This window comes from Lepidochelys kempii, chromosome 7 (genome assembly GCF_965140265.1).
Source record: "Lepidochelys kempii isolate rLepKem1 chromosome 7, rLepKem1.hap2, whole genome shotgun sequence".
Taxonomy (NCBI): domain Eukaryota; kingdom Metazoa; phylum Chordata; order Testudines; family Cheloniidae; genus Lepidochelys; species Lepidochelys kempii.
This window is the reverse complement of record NC_133262.1, coordinates 108,884,447-108,903,143: the sequence shown is the minus strand read 5'-3', so window position 1 is coordinate 108,903,143 and position 18,697 is coordinate 108,884,447. Positions and strand designations below refer to the sequence as shown.

At 40.5% G+C, this 18,697-nt stretch overlaps 1 protein-coding gene across 4 annotated transcripts in view; it reads right to left on the bottom strand.

The window, feature by feature from the left end:
- Positions 1-18,697, bottom strand: part of MCMBP (minichromosome maintenance complex binding protein) — a 33,151-nt gene that overhangs the window by 12,498 nt on the left and 1,956 nt on the right. For 3 of the 4 annotated variants that reach the window (XM_073354214.1, XM_073354215.1, XM_073354211.1), the window contains exons 2-9: positions 18,324-18,421; positions 15,078-15,218; positions 14,617-14,658; positions 12,116-12,217; positions 11,735-11,864; positions 9,773-9,924; positions 8,648-8,748; positions 4,607-4,782 (exon numbers count right to left, since the gene is read on the bottom strand). In XM_073354214.1, the coding sequence (XP_073210315.1) occupies positions 4,607-4,782; positions 8,648-8,748; positions 9,773-9,924; positions 11,735-11,864; positions 12,116-12,217; positions 14,617-14,658; positions 15,078-15,218; positions 18,324-18,421 (942 nt within the window). The remainder of the gene's footprint in view (positions 1-4,606; positions 4,783-8,647; positions 8,749-9,772; positions 9,925-11,734; positions 11,865-12,115; positions 12,218-14,616; positions 14,659-15,077; positions 15,219-18,323; positions 18,422-18,697) is intronic. The other variant, XM_073354213.1, reaches the window with a different exon arrangement.

The window sequence follows — 18,697 nt, the reverse complement described above, 5'->3', positions numbered from 1 at the left end:
AGTTATCCTTTCTTGCCACAAAAAGAAAAGGAGTACTTGTGGCACCTTAGAGACTAACCAATTTATTTGAGCATGAGCTTTCGTGAGCTACAGCTCACTTCATCGGATGCATACCGTGGAAACTGCAGAAGACATTATATACACACACAGACCATGAAACAATACCTCCTCCCACCCCACTGTCCTGCTGGTAATAGCTTATCTAAAGTGATCATCAAGGTGGGCCATTTCCTGCACAAATCCAGGTTCTCTCACCCCCCCCCACCCCCATACACACACAAACGCACTCTCCTGCTGGTAATAGCTCATCCAAAGTGACCACTCTCCCTACAATGTGCATGGTAATCAAGGTGGGCCATTTCTCACCCCCCTCCCCGGAAACACACACACACTCACTCTCCTACTGGCAATAGCTCATCCAAACTGACCACTCTCCAAGGCTGGAAATGGCCCAACTTGATGATCACTTTGGATAAGCTATTACCAGCAGGAGAGTGAGTTTGTGTGTGTATGGGGGTGAGAAAACCTGGATTTGTGCTGGAAATGGCCCACCTTGATTATCATGCACATTGTAGGGAGAGTGGTCACTTTGGATAAGCTATTACCAGCAGGAGAGTGAGTTTGTGTGTGTGTGTGGGGGGGGGGGGGGGAGGGTGAGAAAACCTGGATTTGTGCTAGAAATGGCCCAACTTGATGATCACTTTAGATAAGCTATTACCAGCAGGACAGTGGGGTGGGAGGAGGTATTGTTTCATGGTCTGTGTGTATATAAAGTCTGCTGCAGTTTCCACGGTATGCATCCGATGAAGTGAGCTGTAGCTCACGAAAGCTCATGCTCAAATAAATTGGTTAGTCTCTAAGGTGCCACAAGTACTCCTTTTCTTTTTGCGAATACAGACTAACACAGCTGTTACTCTGAAACCTTTCTTGCCACAGACAGTCACATCACAGCTACGAAGAGCCAAACTATTGCCTCACTTATACAGATTTCTATGGCATGCCTACCTTCCCCCTCACACACACTTTAATATCTGAATGCCATTACTTGATTTTATTTTAAACATTTTATTTTGAAGATCCTAAGGTATATTATGCAAACAGAGGTAAAGTACATAGAAGTTCCACCTGACATTGTCAGCCTCTGTTACATGCACCCAATTAGAATAGACTAATTCTGAATTATTATAGTGCATTCCTGCATCACAACAGAAATGTTTTTTGACTGTTTTCCATTTGAAGTATTTAAAGGTACCTATCTTGCTGGTATATAAAAGCTCATAAAAGTTATGAAAAAAGTATGAGTTGAGAGGAAGTGGTATATTATCTCCTTGCTCCTTGGAAATTACAGGAGCATATAAATTCTTGTATTCAGAGAGTTATTTTTATTTTATCAAGGTGCATCTCACACTGATACAAACAGAGTTTGGCTTGAATGCTGTCTAATCTCCTCTGGCAGCATTTGCACTCCTGGGTTTACTATGCTTACCAATATGGAACAAGCTACTTTCAACAAATAAGGAATCAAAAGTGATTTTAAACATTAAAGAATACTCAAAAACAAAGGAAGAGAAGTAATCAGTTACCAATCCATAATCCTCTCAATGCAGAGGCCCAAGCTATGTTTTAAAGTGTTACCAAAAATACCAGTCAATGGAAAAATTTAATATTTCGGCTTCTTAGAATTTTTTCAGCAAGCACCAATGTATCCAAGTATAGCCCCTCTGCAAGAATTGGGAACACAAAATTCTCCTTTCACTTCACTATTCCAAGGATGCGGTTCATTCCCATTTCCCTTCTGTATGCCTTCACTCCAGCCAAGCATGTGGTGTACGCAGCCTTTCCCAGGACTGGAGATGGCAGTGCTTTACGGATCAGGATTTAAAGGGAGACAAAGCTGTAAAGACTCTCCCAAAAGACCAAATTAAGCAGCTTTGCAAAAGAGTCTACCAGCCAACAAAGCAAGTCACAGGCATACCAGGGTTGGCCATAAGCAAAGTTGGTCACAACTCAGAATTTCCATATTGTGGGGAAATTTCAGAACTTGGTTTCATTTAAAAAAAGAACAAAAACAGCTGTTTTTATTAACCCAGGAAAAAATAAATAAATAAATAAACCCAGTTTGTTTTGGCACCACATGGACGTTTGGAGTTTGTGAAACCAAATATCCTCCCCAGCATCTGGCAGCAGCCATAAAACTGACCAGTCTGGATAATTTCATAGGCACCAGTAAATCTGACAGGAATCATGTCAATTTTAGCCACCAGCTGCTAGACTTCGAGGGCTGGGCGCAGCCCTAAATGTGCTGATTTCCTTAGAGTCAGAAACCCAGAACCTCCAGGGTCTGTGGCTCAGAGGCAGTCATGCTATGCTGCCTGCCTTGCGATGCTGACTGACTCAGGATAGGGGACTCCAGGGCTTCCAGAATCCCAGGCCAGCTGGTACCTGGGCTCGCTAACTCAGGGCATCTGGTTCCCCAGACCCAACTGGGTGCTCTTAGGGCTTCCACGTTCTCTGCTGCAGAGCTAGGAGCCTAGACCCTGAGAAGCCTGCTCAAGCCTGGGCTGCCAGGCTCCCTGCCACAGAGCCTAGACCCTGAGAACCCTCAAGGCTGCCAGGCTCCTGGACCAGCTGGCTCCCCGACTCATTTTTTGGTTTTAAACCATGAATCTGTTAGCATCCATGATTTTTTTTAAATTCCATTAGAGGGACTCAAAACAAAATAACGCTTGCCACTTTTGGCAAACTGCAAGTTATTGCCGCAGCTTTCCCACATGCGAACTGGGCTGGAAAAAACAAGACACAAATCTCAAGACACTTACCAAAATTAGTAAGTGACTGTAGCAGCAGCAGCACAGATTCACAGATCTATGGGCTCTACTGCGTGTAAGTTTGGTTTGTTTTTTGGACTCTGATCTGTATGTATTCTGTTTATTCCTTGGGCTCTGCCATCTGTGAGCTTCCACAGCTCTTAAAATTGCTGTAAGTGGAGTTCTATATAGACATACATGACATCTTAAACACTCGCTGCAGGTTTTGAAGCCAAACATATAATACACCTTTCAATTAAAAATCTGAAAGGATTCCCAAGATGATACTGAGCAGATCATACCGTCTGAGTCAGCAGTTACACACTCAGCAAACTGATTCATAAATCTATGCTGCTGCTACATTCATGTCCTCATTTTGGTAAGTCTGTCTTGTGGAATTATGCATTGTTTTTTCCAGCCCAGTTCATAAGTTCAGTGCAACTATTGCAATCTGATCACAGAGAAAACCCTCCTCCAATCCCTGCCACAGGCTCCTGGGGGAGAAGATAATGAAAATAAGAACAGGAGCTACATTCTGTCGAACAAAAACTGAAATGTTTAAATCAAAGGATGATCAAATTTAGCTCCCCACTGCTTCTTTGCTCTAACCCCCAAACTGTTTTTCTGATACATCATTTAATGTTCAATGCTGTTCCATAATGTTAATTGCCACCTTTATATAAATATTTAAGTAACCTATTTTGCATGTTAATGTCATTGAAAGTCAAGATTTTTAATGATAAAATAGGAAAAGTGGTCTATGTAGAAGAAAATATAGTTCATAAAACAAGGCCTAAAAAAAATTAGCTCTGGTTAGAAATGGCAGTTTACTCTCAAACATTATTGTGAAATAAGCAAGAGTTTTATGATTAATGATGTTTAAGAAGCTGCCCTCCATCTCAGATGGATGCAACATAACAGCTGCCATAACAAAAGTAGGATTTTTTAAAAATTAAAATGCCAATATGAGTAGGAATTAAAAACCCATACATCAATTTGTCGAATAACTGCTGACTTGGGACTAGTATGATCTGCTCAACATCCCCTTGGAAACATTTTCAGATTTTTAATTGGAAGTTCTATTATACATTTGGTTCCAAAACCGACAGCCTTCTACAGCTTCCTAAATGTTTAAGATGAGTCAAACATAATATCTATATAGGACTCCACTTGACAGTCATTTTAGGAGCTGTGGAAGTTCACAGATGGAGAGGAAAAATACAAACAACAGAAAAACAGAAGCGCGTGCCACAGTTTGTGGTGAATGTTTAAGAACAATCAAATGGGCAACTAGTTGCATAATTGGTTTTTCTGTTTTGTTTGTTTTTTTAAAACTTAGCTCCCTTTAAGCTCCTTGATAGTACAGACATTCATTACATATTTTATATCCGCAAGGTAATCCTATGTGTCTACATACTTCAGATTTACCTGTTTAGCTAAGCCTTAATAAAAGTAAAGTTTTCAAAAATAAAGTGATTCCTCATTTGAAAATGAATAAATCTTGCAATTTGTACAATAGTAAGTCGAGTTTTCAGACTTACAGAATGAAGTCTCTAATCATGACTACTTCAGAAGTAACTCTTCCTAAAATAAACACTTATCACCATGTCTGAGGCAACTCAGTATAAAGTAATGCAGCTGCCCCATCCCTTCTGAGTCCGCCTTAAACAGACTCTACCATTGCTGCATTTTCCTGCCAACAAACGATAACTTGTTTATAGTATGGAGTAGTACAATGCAGTCCAGAGTGAACCAATCTGTGATAATGTAAGGTTCCATTCCGCAGTTCAGATACTTACAGCTTTTACTCTCCTCTTCATTAAGGCAGGCAGGCAATAATGGATTAATGTGCTGTAATTTCTGTGCCAAAATCACATGGATTCTGGGGACTAATGAGGCAGGAGGACTATGTACTCTCTGTTCTTCTACTGTGTCCATACATTCCATAGGATCAAGTGGTGATGATGAGTTCTCCCTAGTAAATATCACAATTAAACTGAGCTTAAAGACATTCTATGCAAATGCCCCTGCTGTTGTCAAAATGAATCTGGAATCTATTCCAATAATGTTACACATAAACACAAGTGACATCCATTCCCTGCTTCAATTTACTGAAGACTACATTTAAACTAATATAAATTATAGATTTTAATGATAAAAGCTTAATTGAAATATTTTAGGTATCTATAAAAAGACTATAAATACAAAATACATGAAAATCCTATACACTGACAATATAAAACTACTAAACTGGATTTTTACATGTGCCATCTTCTGTATTTCTGAAAATACTTGGAGTGTACAGGCTTTAGTTTTGTAAAGGAGGCAAATCCCTAAATCATTCTACCATTTAAATGAGAGATGTAAAATATTCTTTACATTCTTTACAGGTTTCTGTTCAGCAGGTATCCAATGCAGACATTGTAACATTTCAGCAAATAAAGCAACTTTGTAAAGTAAAGTCTATCTTGTGTGGATACAGAGTTCCAGAAGGCTGCCAGATCATTAATCTTGGACACTTAAATTTTCTGTATAGCCACAGAACATGTAGTGCAGATGAAAGTCAAGAATTCCCACCAGTGTGACTCAACCCTAACTTGGAGAAACCACCCTTTGAGGTGAGAGAACAGGTTAGACCTCATGACTATTCAATTCTCAGTCTCTGAGGCCTTCCAAAAGTAGCTTCAGGTTTTTTTTAATTTTGGACATTGGAACAAAGACACAGACATCAGATGGCAACAAACTTCAGTCACTACTGACTTGGACTGGATTTGCACCAGAGACAGAAGCGAAAGGCTGTATAACCTATTATTAATCTTTAGGAGCCCACCAAATTCACAGTCCATTTTGATCAATTTCATGGTCAGAGGGTTTTAAAATTGGTCAATTTCATTTTCAGATGGGCTTGTAACCATGGGGGTCCCGACACAAAAGGGCTGAAGGGGATCACAAAGCTGTTGTGTGCGTGCGTGTGGGGGGGGGTGTCGCAGGATTGCCACCCTCACTTCTGCGCTGCCTTCAGAGCTGGACATTGAAGGCAACACAGCTGCAGAGCTTCCTGCAGCTTGAGGAAGTACCTGGAGGTGGGTCTGATCTCCCATCCCCTCACCCGAGAGCGGCTGCCAGGGGAAGAGGAAATCAAGTCCCTCCCCAGTCCAGCAGACTAGCAGCTGGAGCCCGCTGAACAGTGGGAACCCCTGGCTGAGGCATCCCCAGCCCTGCCTCTTCCCTACCCCTCCAATAACTAGATTTCACAGTGGAAGTCTGATTTCACAGTCCATGAATTTGGTAGAGTCCTACTAATCTTCTCAGCCTCTCCTCCTTCTTTTGGGCAAGATCTGTTCTTCATTGAAAGGACTGTAACCATTCTTTTCTCTTTCTACTTCATGCAACAAGTTCAAAATCCTTGCTGAATTCCACCATTTTGTCTTAATGTAGTTTGGTTGTCAACAGTCAAATACATTTGATTAGGCATACTGAGCCACCACTCTGGCCTTAGCCTACTGTTGGAAAGGAACAAAAACAGCTGGCTTTGCTCGTTTACCTTTACAAGCTTGCCTGGCTCTACCCAAGAACACAAATATCAAGGCTGTAACATACCAAAAAGAATGTTTTCAAAGGATCAAGGCTCTGAACACCTGCATCAATATGACAGAAACTGACATATTGGATGACGCCTGTGATCCATGCACTCAAATATCTACTCTTAGGGGAATTCTGTACACTGTGCAAGCACAGAATTAATGTTTCCCAGAGACAGAATAATTGATCAGAATAATTGATTCTGATGGGGAGACGAAGGGAAGCTTATGTGGCACCAGCAGAGAGGGCTACTAGCTCACAGACCAGAGCAGCCAGCCGCAGAGAGGGAGGGGGAAGCACCCCGTTTGTGTGGCCAGGTGAGGAGGCATGGGATATGAGGGGGATGGACAGAGCAGGGTACATGGGGCTGCTGGCAGGGTCACAGACTGGGGTTCAGAAGGGCTAATGGTGGGGGACGGACTGGGCAGAGGCACAGGAACTAGTGGCATGACAACATTGAACCAGGGGTTGAATGGGAGTGAGGGGAGAAGGGGTGGCTGAGTGGGGGTGCAGGACACATGGGGACAGAGGCAGCTATACCTGGCTGAATGGAAAGTGGGGGATGCAGGGCCACATGGGGACATGTGCAGATATGCCTGGCTGAACGGGGTGTGGGAGTGGAGGGACACACGGGGGGCACATGTGCTTGAATGAATGGGAGAGGCTAAGGGTCAGCCAGAGTCAACATGGGGGAGGCTCCCCAAATCCCTAACGATCCGTCCCCACCCTTCCCTTCCCCGCAAAAAAACTGTTCCATACTTCTCCCATCCAACCTCGAGATTCACTCTCAGGCTCTGTCCCAGCAATTACTTCCCTCTCCCTCAGCTCCTTCGTTACCCCTGACTTCCCCAAGTCTTTGGGCTGCTTCTGAAGGGTGCAGAAATTTATTTCTGTATTGTAGTTTAAAGGAATTATTACTCAAATTTCTGTATTAATATGCTTAGTACGGAATCTATTTGTCAAAAGATGATTCCTGAATCTTTTGTATTGTCTGTATTGTTACAGACATACTTGCTGACAAGTATTTTGAAATAAATTACCAAAATAATTGAAAGGGGCATAATTATATTGTGTTATTTTGACAAATAAAATATGTAAAATTTTGCAGAATTTTAAAATATTGTGCACAGAATTTTAATTCTTTTAGCACAGAATTCCCCCAGGAATAAAATATCTTATCTCCAAAAGTGTCTAATACAATATAATTCAGAGAAAGGCACTAGGAACCCAAGTGGATAATCATAAAATAACATGCTCTTTAGGGAAGTTTCCTCCTAAATCTCATCAGTTAGTGGTTGGTTTGCACCATGATACTAGGCTTTGAATGCCTTCTATTTTTAAAAAATGTTATCTAATATAACTCAACATTTTTTATATGGAAGTCTAATCACTTTTTTAGATTTTACCAACCTCTTGGTCTCTCTACCTTCCTAATCTGTGGCAGTGATATGTACAGATTAATAGTGCATTACATTAAAAGAAAGTATTTTCCTTTATCAGTTTTGAGTCTGTTTTAATTTAATTGGAGGTTCTCATGTTCTTGTATTCTGAGAGGGTAAATAAGAACATCTGATAAAACTTCTTTACACCATTCAGTATTTTGTATACATCTATCATGCCCCTATTTATTTTCTGTATAAAGTAAACAGTCCTAATTATTTCATATTCTCATATGGAAGACTTTCCATGCCGCCAGTTATTTTCACTGCCTGTTTACAGGACCATCTCTCTTTTGGCTATACTTTTATAGGTAGTCTAAAAGTATTTTAAATTTTTTCCAACCCATTTACTTGGTCCTGAAGTAAATTTCTCCAGTTTAGTTCCAAAAATTATCCAGCACTTGAGAAAAAAAAAAAAGGTACATTTGCTGTCCTTTGTTATAGAAGCTAATTGTAATGTCTCATTAACTCCCACACATCATTCTGAAGTTCCTTCAAATCTCTTGGTCCTGTCCTCTTTATAAATTTGTTCCAGCACTAACACTTGATACCTCCGTTTGATAATGGGGCTGTCTGGGAAATATGTACAGCCATTGCTCATGCAGTACCTGTTCTGTGGACAAAGGACTTCAATTACCAGGGCTGTCAATCCAGTACCTTCCACAAGCATTACCTTTAATTTAGGCAAAAAGCATTTTTAGAATAATGCTCAGACAAATGGTTAGACACTTTCTTAATTTTTAGGGCACAACCATTCAAGCACATTTTGCTTTTTAACTTCATAATCCCTGCAGATCAGAATCACAGCCTAAACCTTACCTCTCTTCATTGTTCACTATGCTGAGCACTGGATCCACAGACAAAATGCCATACACCTCAAGAGTATCGTTGACTTTGAAACTATCCCATCTCTCATAGACCTGCCACAGAGATAGCATGATAAAACAAGGAGGCAGACAGAACAGAATGATCTATTGCAAGAACAAGGACATCATGGATTGTCAGACAAGAGCAGAAATCTCAGTAGACAACTGTAGATTCAAGAGATTCTGTGCAGAGAGGCTGTCCAAATAAGTTTTTAAGAAGGTGAGATTGGAAAAATTACTTTCTACTTTTGTAGGATTTACATTATCTGCCTTCTTCTGCCAAAGTGGTAAACAACCATATTCTACGCTTGTTAATTAAAGGATGAAACTCTAAACGTAGAATAGGATTGCTGAAGAATGGGATAGAAACAGCATAGATGAGTTTTACTTGCTTGCAGTTTCATAGTCTGCATTAAGTATTAATCAACAGGAAACTATTTCAAATATGAAGTGAAAACAAACATTGCATTGTTTCCCTCTTGCTTCATCACACCTTTTTCCGCTAGAAGAGCACATCTTGAACTTACTCAAGGGTCCATGAGTCAACATCATCCTTACACTTGGGTGTCTTGAACTGACAGAACACATTTTGCCAAGTGCAGCTATGGATATATGTGCTTTAACACCTACTAGCACTGATGTTAGCAATTCTAATATCCCTTATGGGCAGTGAAGAGGAAAACAAGACAGCTGTTAATTGAGGACACATTCAAGATAATATAGGTTTTACTAAAAAGAAAAGGAGGACTTGTGGCACCTTAGAGACTAACCAATTTATTAGAGCATAAGCTTTCGTGAGCTACAGCTCACTTCCTCAGATGCATATCGTGTATGCATATCAGATGCATCTGAGGAAGTGAGCTGTAGCTCACGAAAGCTTATGCTCTAATAAATTGGTTAGTCTCTAAGGTGCCACAAGTCCTCCTTTTCTTTTTGCGAATACAGACTAACACGGCTGTTACTCTGAAACCATAGGTTTTACTGTAACTGCTCTGGGTTCAGGATTCTCTCTCCCACCCCTAATCTATCCCTCAGTGAGGCAATCACACTTTGGTCATCACCTCCAAAGTCTGGTTACCTTTACGAGACATGCAGGGCCCTTCTCTCCTGGCAGCGGAAAGTTTAGATCAAGTGGAGGGGAGCAGTTTGGGGATATTAGCTGATGTCCTGCAGAAGCTTCAGTTTCTAATCGCTTTGGCTCGCCACAGCCATGGATATCACCTATATTCCCTGCAACATGAAGGAAAGACAGCCTTCTACAGCTTACTTAAGCATAACAGCAAATCCAAACAATTTTCCTTCCTTCAGAAAGCAATACAGAAGCATGCTGAATCAAAAAGGGATCCTGGAAGAACAACAAAGTAGTAGTTTCTACCAACTATTACTTTATTGTCCCTCACAGAAATAAAAGATTTGTATATCTATTGCCAAAAATTAACACCATGATGAATATGTAGGATTTTAGACATGAAAATCTGTTCATCTTGGAGACCTAAACATAGCCAAGGAGATTTAACTTGACTCAATCTATCTTTAAGCATCACATTGTCATCTGCAAGGCAACCTATCATTTGTGTAGAGCTGTAGAAACACTGCATTCTGCATCTTGTGTTTAAAAACAAGTTAAGCAGAAATAAAATACTTTCTCCCAAGAATCTCTTTAGATTTGATTTTCTAATGCAAAGATAAAATACCATTCTGTAACTGCTTACTTTAGGCCAGGGGTTCTCAAACTGTGGACCGGGGCCCAAGCCAAAGCCTGAGTCCCACCGCCCGGGGCCGAAGCCAAAGCCCAAGGGCTTCAGCCCTGGGCAGGGCGATTAAGGTTACATGCCCCCTGCCTAAGGCAGAAGCCCTGGGGTAGCTTTGCACCCCCTCTCCCTCCAGCCCAGGACAGCATGCCTTGGGCTTCGGTCCCCCCTCCTGGGCTCATGTAGTAATTTTTTTTTGTCAGAAGGGGGTCAGGTGCAATGAAGTTTGAGAACCACTGCTTTAGGCTACATATGCAGGTAAATCAATCTGAGTATTTACTTGGAAATCTAATACAGATATAAGAAAAAGGTGTATTTTAAACTGTAAACTATTAGAAAAATACTAAAAACCTTAAAATCTGACAGTTCAACTGACTGAAATATAACACCAAACAAAGCTTTAATTAACAGCTTCTGCAGTACTTTTATAAGAACTTGAAGGACTTATTTTTAAACTAACCCCCTCCTGCTCAAAAGAATACATTAATTAGGGCAGGCAATTTTCTCATCAGTTTGTGAATGCACAGGATGTGCACACATACCTGATTTGCCTCATGCTAACATTTGCCAGTTTTGGAAATACCATCCTTTCAGAAAATCTAAGGATTTTAGGTCTTTTTTCAGGGGACTACAAATGCCTGGTATTCCTCATTTTCCCTTCCAACCTCTGGAGGGCAAAAGACAGTTCCAGGTAATGCAAGTCAATTATATTCCTTTAAAAAGCCGAGGTAGGGGGGCTGTCACTGGAGATAGAGAGGCAAGGTGGGATAGTTCTTGAGGCCCAAATTATCGTTCATAGTAAAGCAGACCCAACTGATATTTAGGCCCCATTTTGATAAGTACTTTCTATACATGTAATAAGAGACAATCCCTATACCCAAAGAGCTTACAATTGAAACTGACAATTCCATTGTCTGTTTTATACCCTTTCTACAGGTAGGGAATAGAGACACTGAGATGAGGTGACTTTCTGAAGGTCACACAGGAAGTTTGTGACAGAGCTGGAAATTAAATTCAGTGACCGAAGCCTTTCCTTTCTTCACACAACAACCACAGTACTACTGCAGCAATCAAAAAATACTAGCTTTTTGTAAAGCGGTAGAAAACAAATCATATGTTACATATGTAACATTTGTCCTGGGCTAATTTCAAGTTAAACTGCTGGTTTTCCCCATTTGTTTCCATTCACAGTTCAACCAGCATAGTGATCAAGACTGGGATAACACTATTGACTCACCCTGATACATAAATAGTTCATAATGGTACTGAAATGACCAATCAAATGTTACCCATATGCTGCTCTTTCTGTTTAGATGGATGCAGCTCCATATCTTCATCTTCCTCATAACTCCTCTTGTGGCGACTTGGAGTGTAGGATGTTGAAGGGCTAACTCGAGCCTGACTCACACTAATATATGCGTATGATTAAGAATTAAGGACATCATCAAACTAATTTGAAAAAAGTCAACCAGAACAAGTAGCATTATCCAAATATTATTAGCCTGGCTATCTTGTTGGGTAAGATACTATTACAATAAGTGTGCAAATTGTACTATAGTGCTGTCCTATGATGAGGCATATCTAAATTAAGGAATTACCCTCTCATCCCCTCAAAATACTTTAAACGAATTTATCATAATTAACATCTCTCAGGCTTGAACAAAGGATATTTCTTTCACCCACGCTGACTCTCCAGGCACCGGCACACAGTAGAAGGTCTGTCTCTCCAAAGTGACCGTTTGTGAAGAGTTTAAATCAATTTCCTGCTGAGGCTACGATATCAATAATAAATCATGAGGTTCAGGTTTTTAACATTGAACGTATTTGTTTTTAAGTCATTACCTTACTTTGTCAGTAGAATTATGTACTTAGCCATAATGAGTTACAAGAAGTAGCTTCCTAATGAAACAATTTACTATCTAAAGCACAAAAATTAAGACTATAAAAACCTAAACACAATCCAGTGGTAATTTTAAACTGCACTTCATACAAGTTTTCCACATTTTGTTTAATCTTCTAGACCATATTTTTGGTGCCATAAGAAAACAAAGATATTCTTCTGAAGTTTTTACATGGAGGTTAGTGGGATATGATTTATTCCATTCTTTCAGTAAATGAATGGAAAATTTTTGGTGCTTTCAGCTGCTTTAACCCCTGTGGACAGAAGTAATAATCATTCTTTAAAGGATTCCCTTACTATGGGTCAATAACTTAATCACATTCTTTGGTCTCAAATGCAATCTCAATGCAATTGCATGAACAATGTCAAAAAGCTCACATTTAAAAAAAATCATTCTTATTCAAGAATAGAAAGAAAGAGTGATTGTTAGTTACTCTCTATACTCCTGAGGGTATTCTGAGCCAAAAAATTAAAAATTCTGCAAATTTTATTTGTCAAATAAATGTGGAGGCTCCAGCATGGCACTGGGGAGCACAGGCCACTGGCAGCACAAAGGTAGGCTATCACTGAAGCTTCCTCTCCCTCCTTCCCCACCCCCCGGACTCAGCGGTGAGACTGCACCCAACCCTGACACAGCACAAGGACTGGTCCTGTCCCAGAAACACCCCAGGGCCCTGCCTCTCCATACCAGGTGCACCAGGTGTAAGCAGGCAGGCTCAGCAAGGCAGGATCCAAGTGGAGGGGCTTAGTGTGGAGGGATCCAGGTGTGTGTTGAGAGGGTTCTGTGTGGGGGATCTGGAAGCACGGAGACTTGTTGGGGGGTTCTGGGTGCAATGGTAATGGGATTTTGCAGGTGGGTCCAGGTGAAGGTGGCTGGGGATCAGCTGGGGGGGGGGGGAGTTTGTGTGTGGGGATAAAGCTTGGCAGAGGAATCTGGGTGTGGGAGGCTCAGTGGGAGGTTTAGATGCTTGGGGAGTGGGGCTCATTGAGGGGTTCTGAGTGCACAGGGGTGAGGCTCAGTGGGAGGGACTGGGTATGACAGGGTCTGGATGCACAGCGGTTGGGCGAATGGGGGAGCAGGAAGCAGGGCGGGGGAAGTTTGCAGAGATACCTGCAACTGGGGGAGAAATCTGGGGGTTGGTCTGATGCGGCCCTGGATGTCGTGCAGGGGAAGAGGAAGTCCGATCTTCCCCAGCCTAGCCACAACTAGCAGCTGAGCCCGGCGGAGGGAAGGAGCTACTAGCCGGGTGTTCCCAAGTCTCACCCCCTTGCCCCTCTCTGTTGGCTGCCCTGGGCACCTGAAACATACTGCTGGGGAGGGTCACATGACTACTCTTGTGGCTTCCCTTTGCTTCACAGAAAGAAAGTCATTTTTCTTCAGGAAAGCAAAGAAATCTGCAGGGGATAAATTCTGCTCATGCGCAGTGATGTAGAATTCCCCCAGGAGTATCTCTACCACACTTATGTGCCTCAACAGTAAGAGTGTCTTAAGTCTGCAGAACCTGCTTATAACCAAAAATTCAGATACATTTTGTAAAGTAGAATGGAAGCCTCAATTTTTTTCAATGCTTTGTAACAGAGATTGCAATTCTAGGACTAATGAAGTTATTCTATTTAAAAAAAAACCTTAACTGACTTCATTTTCAACGTTCGAAGACTATATTCCTTTAGGGAACATGCTTTGCCAGTGGTCTAACTTCTTGACGGGATTACTGGCCAAAATTCAATTCTTGGCCACAACTAAACTTCTGTACACAAAACTAATTTTAAGCGGCCTGGAGATGGCTCAAGACCTGTGAGCCACAAGGAATGCTCCCCAAACCTGGAATTCACTTTGAATCCCAAGAGCTGTATATTTCCAGGAACTGAGCTGAAGGGTTGAAAAAATGATTAATACTGCACTTATACAATACTTTTCATATTAACTGCATTTTCCAGATAAGCAATCTTTACAACATTCCTGGTTTCCACAATTTTAAAGACAGAAAAATGGAAGTAGAGAAGGGAAGGACAAAGAGGTAGGTACAAATTTTGTCCATATTACTCTCTAAAAATAACACAGTGAAAGTGGCAGAGATGATACCTTGTTGACAAGGAAAGGGAAATCAACTGATTTATTTTAATTAATTTTAAGGCTCATTGCATATTTTCTTGGAGGTCACTGTAAGGAGGAGGAGGAGGAGGAGGAGGAGAAGAGAGAATGAAAAGCTCAAATTTAATATAGTAAATTAAGTGCTAAATTCTTACATTGTACAGCATTGCACTACTTACCCCACATTCAGATACATCTCTGTATTTACCAAAATGCAAAACCTGCCAAAAAAAGCAATATGATAATTCTGTTCCTTTCAGAATCTTGACTCACATGAATTACTATTGATAAAAGAAACTAAGTCATTAGGCTAAAGTCCTTCCAAAAACATAACTGTGTAAACTTTTACTGTCTGTAGAATTCAAACAGAGAAGGGATTCATTTCAATTCCCACAGATCCCACAACACACTTGTTATAATTTCCACAACTATATCTACTTGTGGCAGATCACAATCAAAAATATAGTAAACTGTTGCGTCCCTAATGCCACTTGAGTCTGTTGAAACTGAACTAATGTTATGCAGCCTTGGAATACTCAAGAGGTTCAGTTCAGTGGACAGAGAAGGGTAAAGACATGAATGAAGAAAAGTTAGTTCACCCCAAACATTTACCCTAACAATTCATCAGTATTTTACTTACACGTGTTTTAGTATTTGGGTCAATTGTTTCATAAACTCCCATGTAAAATTCAGGATCAAACATATCTTGAACCATGCAGCGGAATTTCACTAAACTGTTGGGCTTCAGGTAATGTAGGGGGACGTCATTCAATGATGGTACCTTTAAAAAGTATGAACAAACATCAAATTAATATTAGATCTTATTTTAAACATGATCTATAAAATACTCAAGCACCATGAAGGAAGTGGGATAATACAGAGATACCATCCCATATTTTAGTTACTATCCTTAGATCATCCAGCACCCCTTATTATTCACCTCAATCACTTCATTATTGTGAGCAAAATTAATCACCCTGGTCTGCTCACCAGGTAGTCAGTTAGGAGACTTAATTTTTTGCTCATCTGTCCTAACCCAACTGTGTAAAGCACATTTCCATCTCTAATTTTTGTACCTACTGTTGTTACAGGGAACAGTTGGGATTACTGTAATTAAAAGATTAGGAAAAGTGTATTTCTGTATGTTGTTCCAGTTCATTTACTTTGGCCATTTGACAGCTTTGTGTATAATTAGTTTCACAGATTTGGTGAGGGTCAGTTGCACTTATATCCTGCTGCTGTTTCAACTTTGCTCTTTCCAAGGCTTTGATGTAAGTGAAGCTGAACAAGAAGGAAGGAAGGAAGGATTGGAGGTGGGCCTATTTTTAGTAGTGTTGCTCTTGGACCTTTAAGAGGGGCATAAGAAAAACACTCTACAAATACTTTACAGAATTTTAGTGACATGCAGTTTAAAGGGCATTTTATCAGAAAACTGTTTTTTAAATTGTTGAATTAAAAAAAATTCAAGTTGACAGTTTCTCTTGAACCAGATTTCACTTTCAGCTGATGTCCCTTTTTGACACACTTGACACTATTACTCCTGAGGGAATTCTGTGCCACTGCCCATGAGCGGGATTTATGTCCCTCACAGATTTCTTTGCTTCCCTGCAGAAAAATGACTTTCTGATAGGGAAGCCACAAGGGCAGTCAGGCGACCCTCCCCAGCACTATGGTTCAGGTGCCCAGGGAAGCAGACAGAGGTAAATCACTGTGGGGCAGAGAGAGAGACTGGGAATAAAGCATCATACTTTATGAATTTTATTCAATAAGAAAATTAAAATTGTAAAAGTCACTGTCACAGGGAGGCTGGCCCTTTAGAAGGAGATGGATCTCAGCCCCAGCTGTGACACAGCTAACTCTCCTTCCAAGGTTGGGAAAATGAAGGTCATGTGACCCAAACAGGTCTGTGGGATAGACAAGGGAGCAGCCTCAGTAGCAAGAGACCAGGAGGAGAGACAGACTGAAGCAGAGGCTGAGGGATGCAGAGAACAGAAGAATTCTGCAGGAGACCCTGAGACACCAAGGGAGAAAAGTCTCCAGGTAGGTAGGGCTGGGAGTGGCTTGCCAAAGCAGGGAAGACTCCAGGTAGAGAGACCTGGGAGTGGATTGATGAAGTATGGGAAAGGATGAATACATAAACTTTAATATATGAACTTTCAATATACTGACTTATAACTTTTAGACTTTGAGGACTTGATTTTGGACTTGTTTGTGATAAGAAGCTAGCCTAGTAAGAGGTTATTGGCTGCAAGAAAGCCTTAGTAAAATTACCGAGGAGCCCTAAAAAGAGGTAAGCTGATGTAGAAACACTCCAGGGCCACTCCATGCCATGAGACAGTGACTTTTTTCCATTTCATCAGGCCTGGCTGCCTTTTTGCTTAGCAACACAAGTGTAAAGTTTCACACACTGCAGGATGCACCTATCATGCAGAAGGTTTTTACAAAAATCTTTATTTTTATTCATTTTCATAGGGGAAAAGCACAACTCTGAGTAATGGGAAACATGAAAGGAATAAGGCCATGTCATTGCAAAAACAAGTAAGATACTGCATACAACTCTTCTGATTATCAAAACATCCACAATTCCAAATGGCCAAGAAAAGGCAGCCAAAACACAGGGTTCCTTTAAGGTAAGGGAGGCTTTTCCGTATGGGATGACGTTACAATTGCAAAAAGAACATAGGTTGTCCAGGAAAACCAAACTGCACGTGACTTGAATGACAGCAGCACAAGCTATACCAGAAGTCTATTTGATTTTGAAAAATCAGGTCTTAGTTGGATTGCCAGATTGCAGGAAAATATCCACATTAAAATATGGTTATCAGAAAAGTTACCAAGTACAACTGGAAACTTTTTACTAAACATCAAAACTTGTGTTTATTTTGAATCAGATCTGCTTGCTTTAAAATAAACAAATAAGGTTTTACTACTTTTAATCCTTTTACTACTACTAACTCTACTGGACCAACGTAGAGAAAGAGAGAGACAGAATTCTATTCCATCTTGTATATTATCAACAAAATTGTTCATTAACTTCCAATTGCAAAATCTTTTGATGCACAAGACAACTAACTATTTTCAGATTCCAAGCTGGGAAAAGTAGCTTTTCTACCATTAAAGTGGCAGATTTGACCTGAAAGTTCCAGAGGGCCAATAAATATAGAAGTCAGTGTCAATTTTAGTCACCTTTCCGAGTAGGCCCATACTTTGAGGAATCAAGTTGCATTGCACCTTACATTTGCAGATTAGGAGACTGTAGTAATCAGATTTCCAAACACAGCATAGGAATTTGGACGACACAAGAGGGTGCAGTTAGTGGGAGGTGTGAATTATTTTTGTACCTAACCAAACTGAAAGGCAGCGGTCATAACAGCTGGTTCTCCAAATCAGTTGAAGTGTCAAGTATTGCAGTAACAGATCCTGACCAGATGCTATGTTGCAGGAAACCACTCCAAACATTTGGAGTACAAAATGTATCTCCAATTTACAAGTAGTCAGGGCAGATTTTAATGCCTATACAAATACAACAGAAGACAGCATTTGTTAACTAGTGCCACCTAATGGAGCACATTTAGGTGGCATTCAGCAGTTTAGGTTCTGATTCAAAGTGCACTGAAGTTACTCCCATTGACTTCAACACACTTTGAATCAGACCCTTACATATTTTGCTTTGTGTACAGGTTTTTCACATTTAAATAACTTTAATATAAACCAAAATTGGGTCTACAATCTCAACAGTGTCCCTTTCAGATAAGTATGAGCAAGTTCCACAAATGCATTTCTAAAGGACACATTTACCAAAAAACAGTAAGTCACTATAATAGAGGAACAAAAGGCAGGAGTTGGAAGGATGGAAAAAAACTCTAAACAATTCAATCAATTTTACCCAATTAGTTGCATTATTTTCTTTTAGCTTCTCTGTAAAGTATTCGGTTACTTTCTTCTCCCAGTCAGGACTTGGACCATTTTGAGCTAGAAAACAAACTGCATTAAGAATAGCAAGAGTACAGTACATTGGACTTCTACTCAGCACTCTGACAGCACTGAGCAATCTGACACTCATTTTGAATCTGCTGATGTGAACTGATTTTTAAGGGGACTTTATCCCTACACAAATGTATATTATAACAACCTTGATGTCATTTGCCTCCTCTCATCTTGCTGTTATAACCTTAACAGAGGGATAAGGAAAATACGGACACTGTAGGTGGGGAAAAGCTCAGACACCATGGATTTCAAATACACTAGAAACTATTGGGA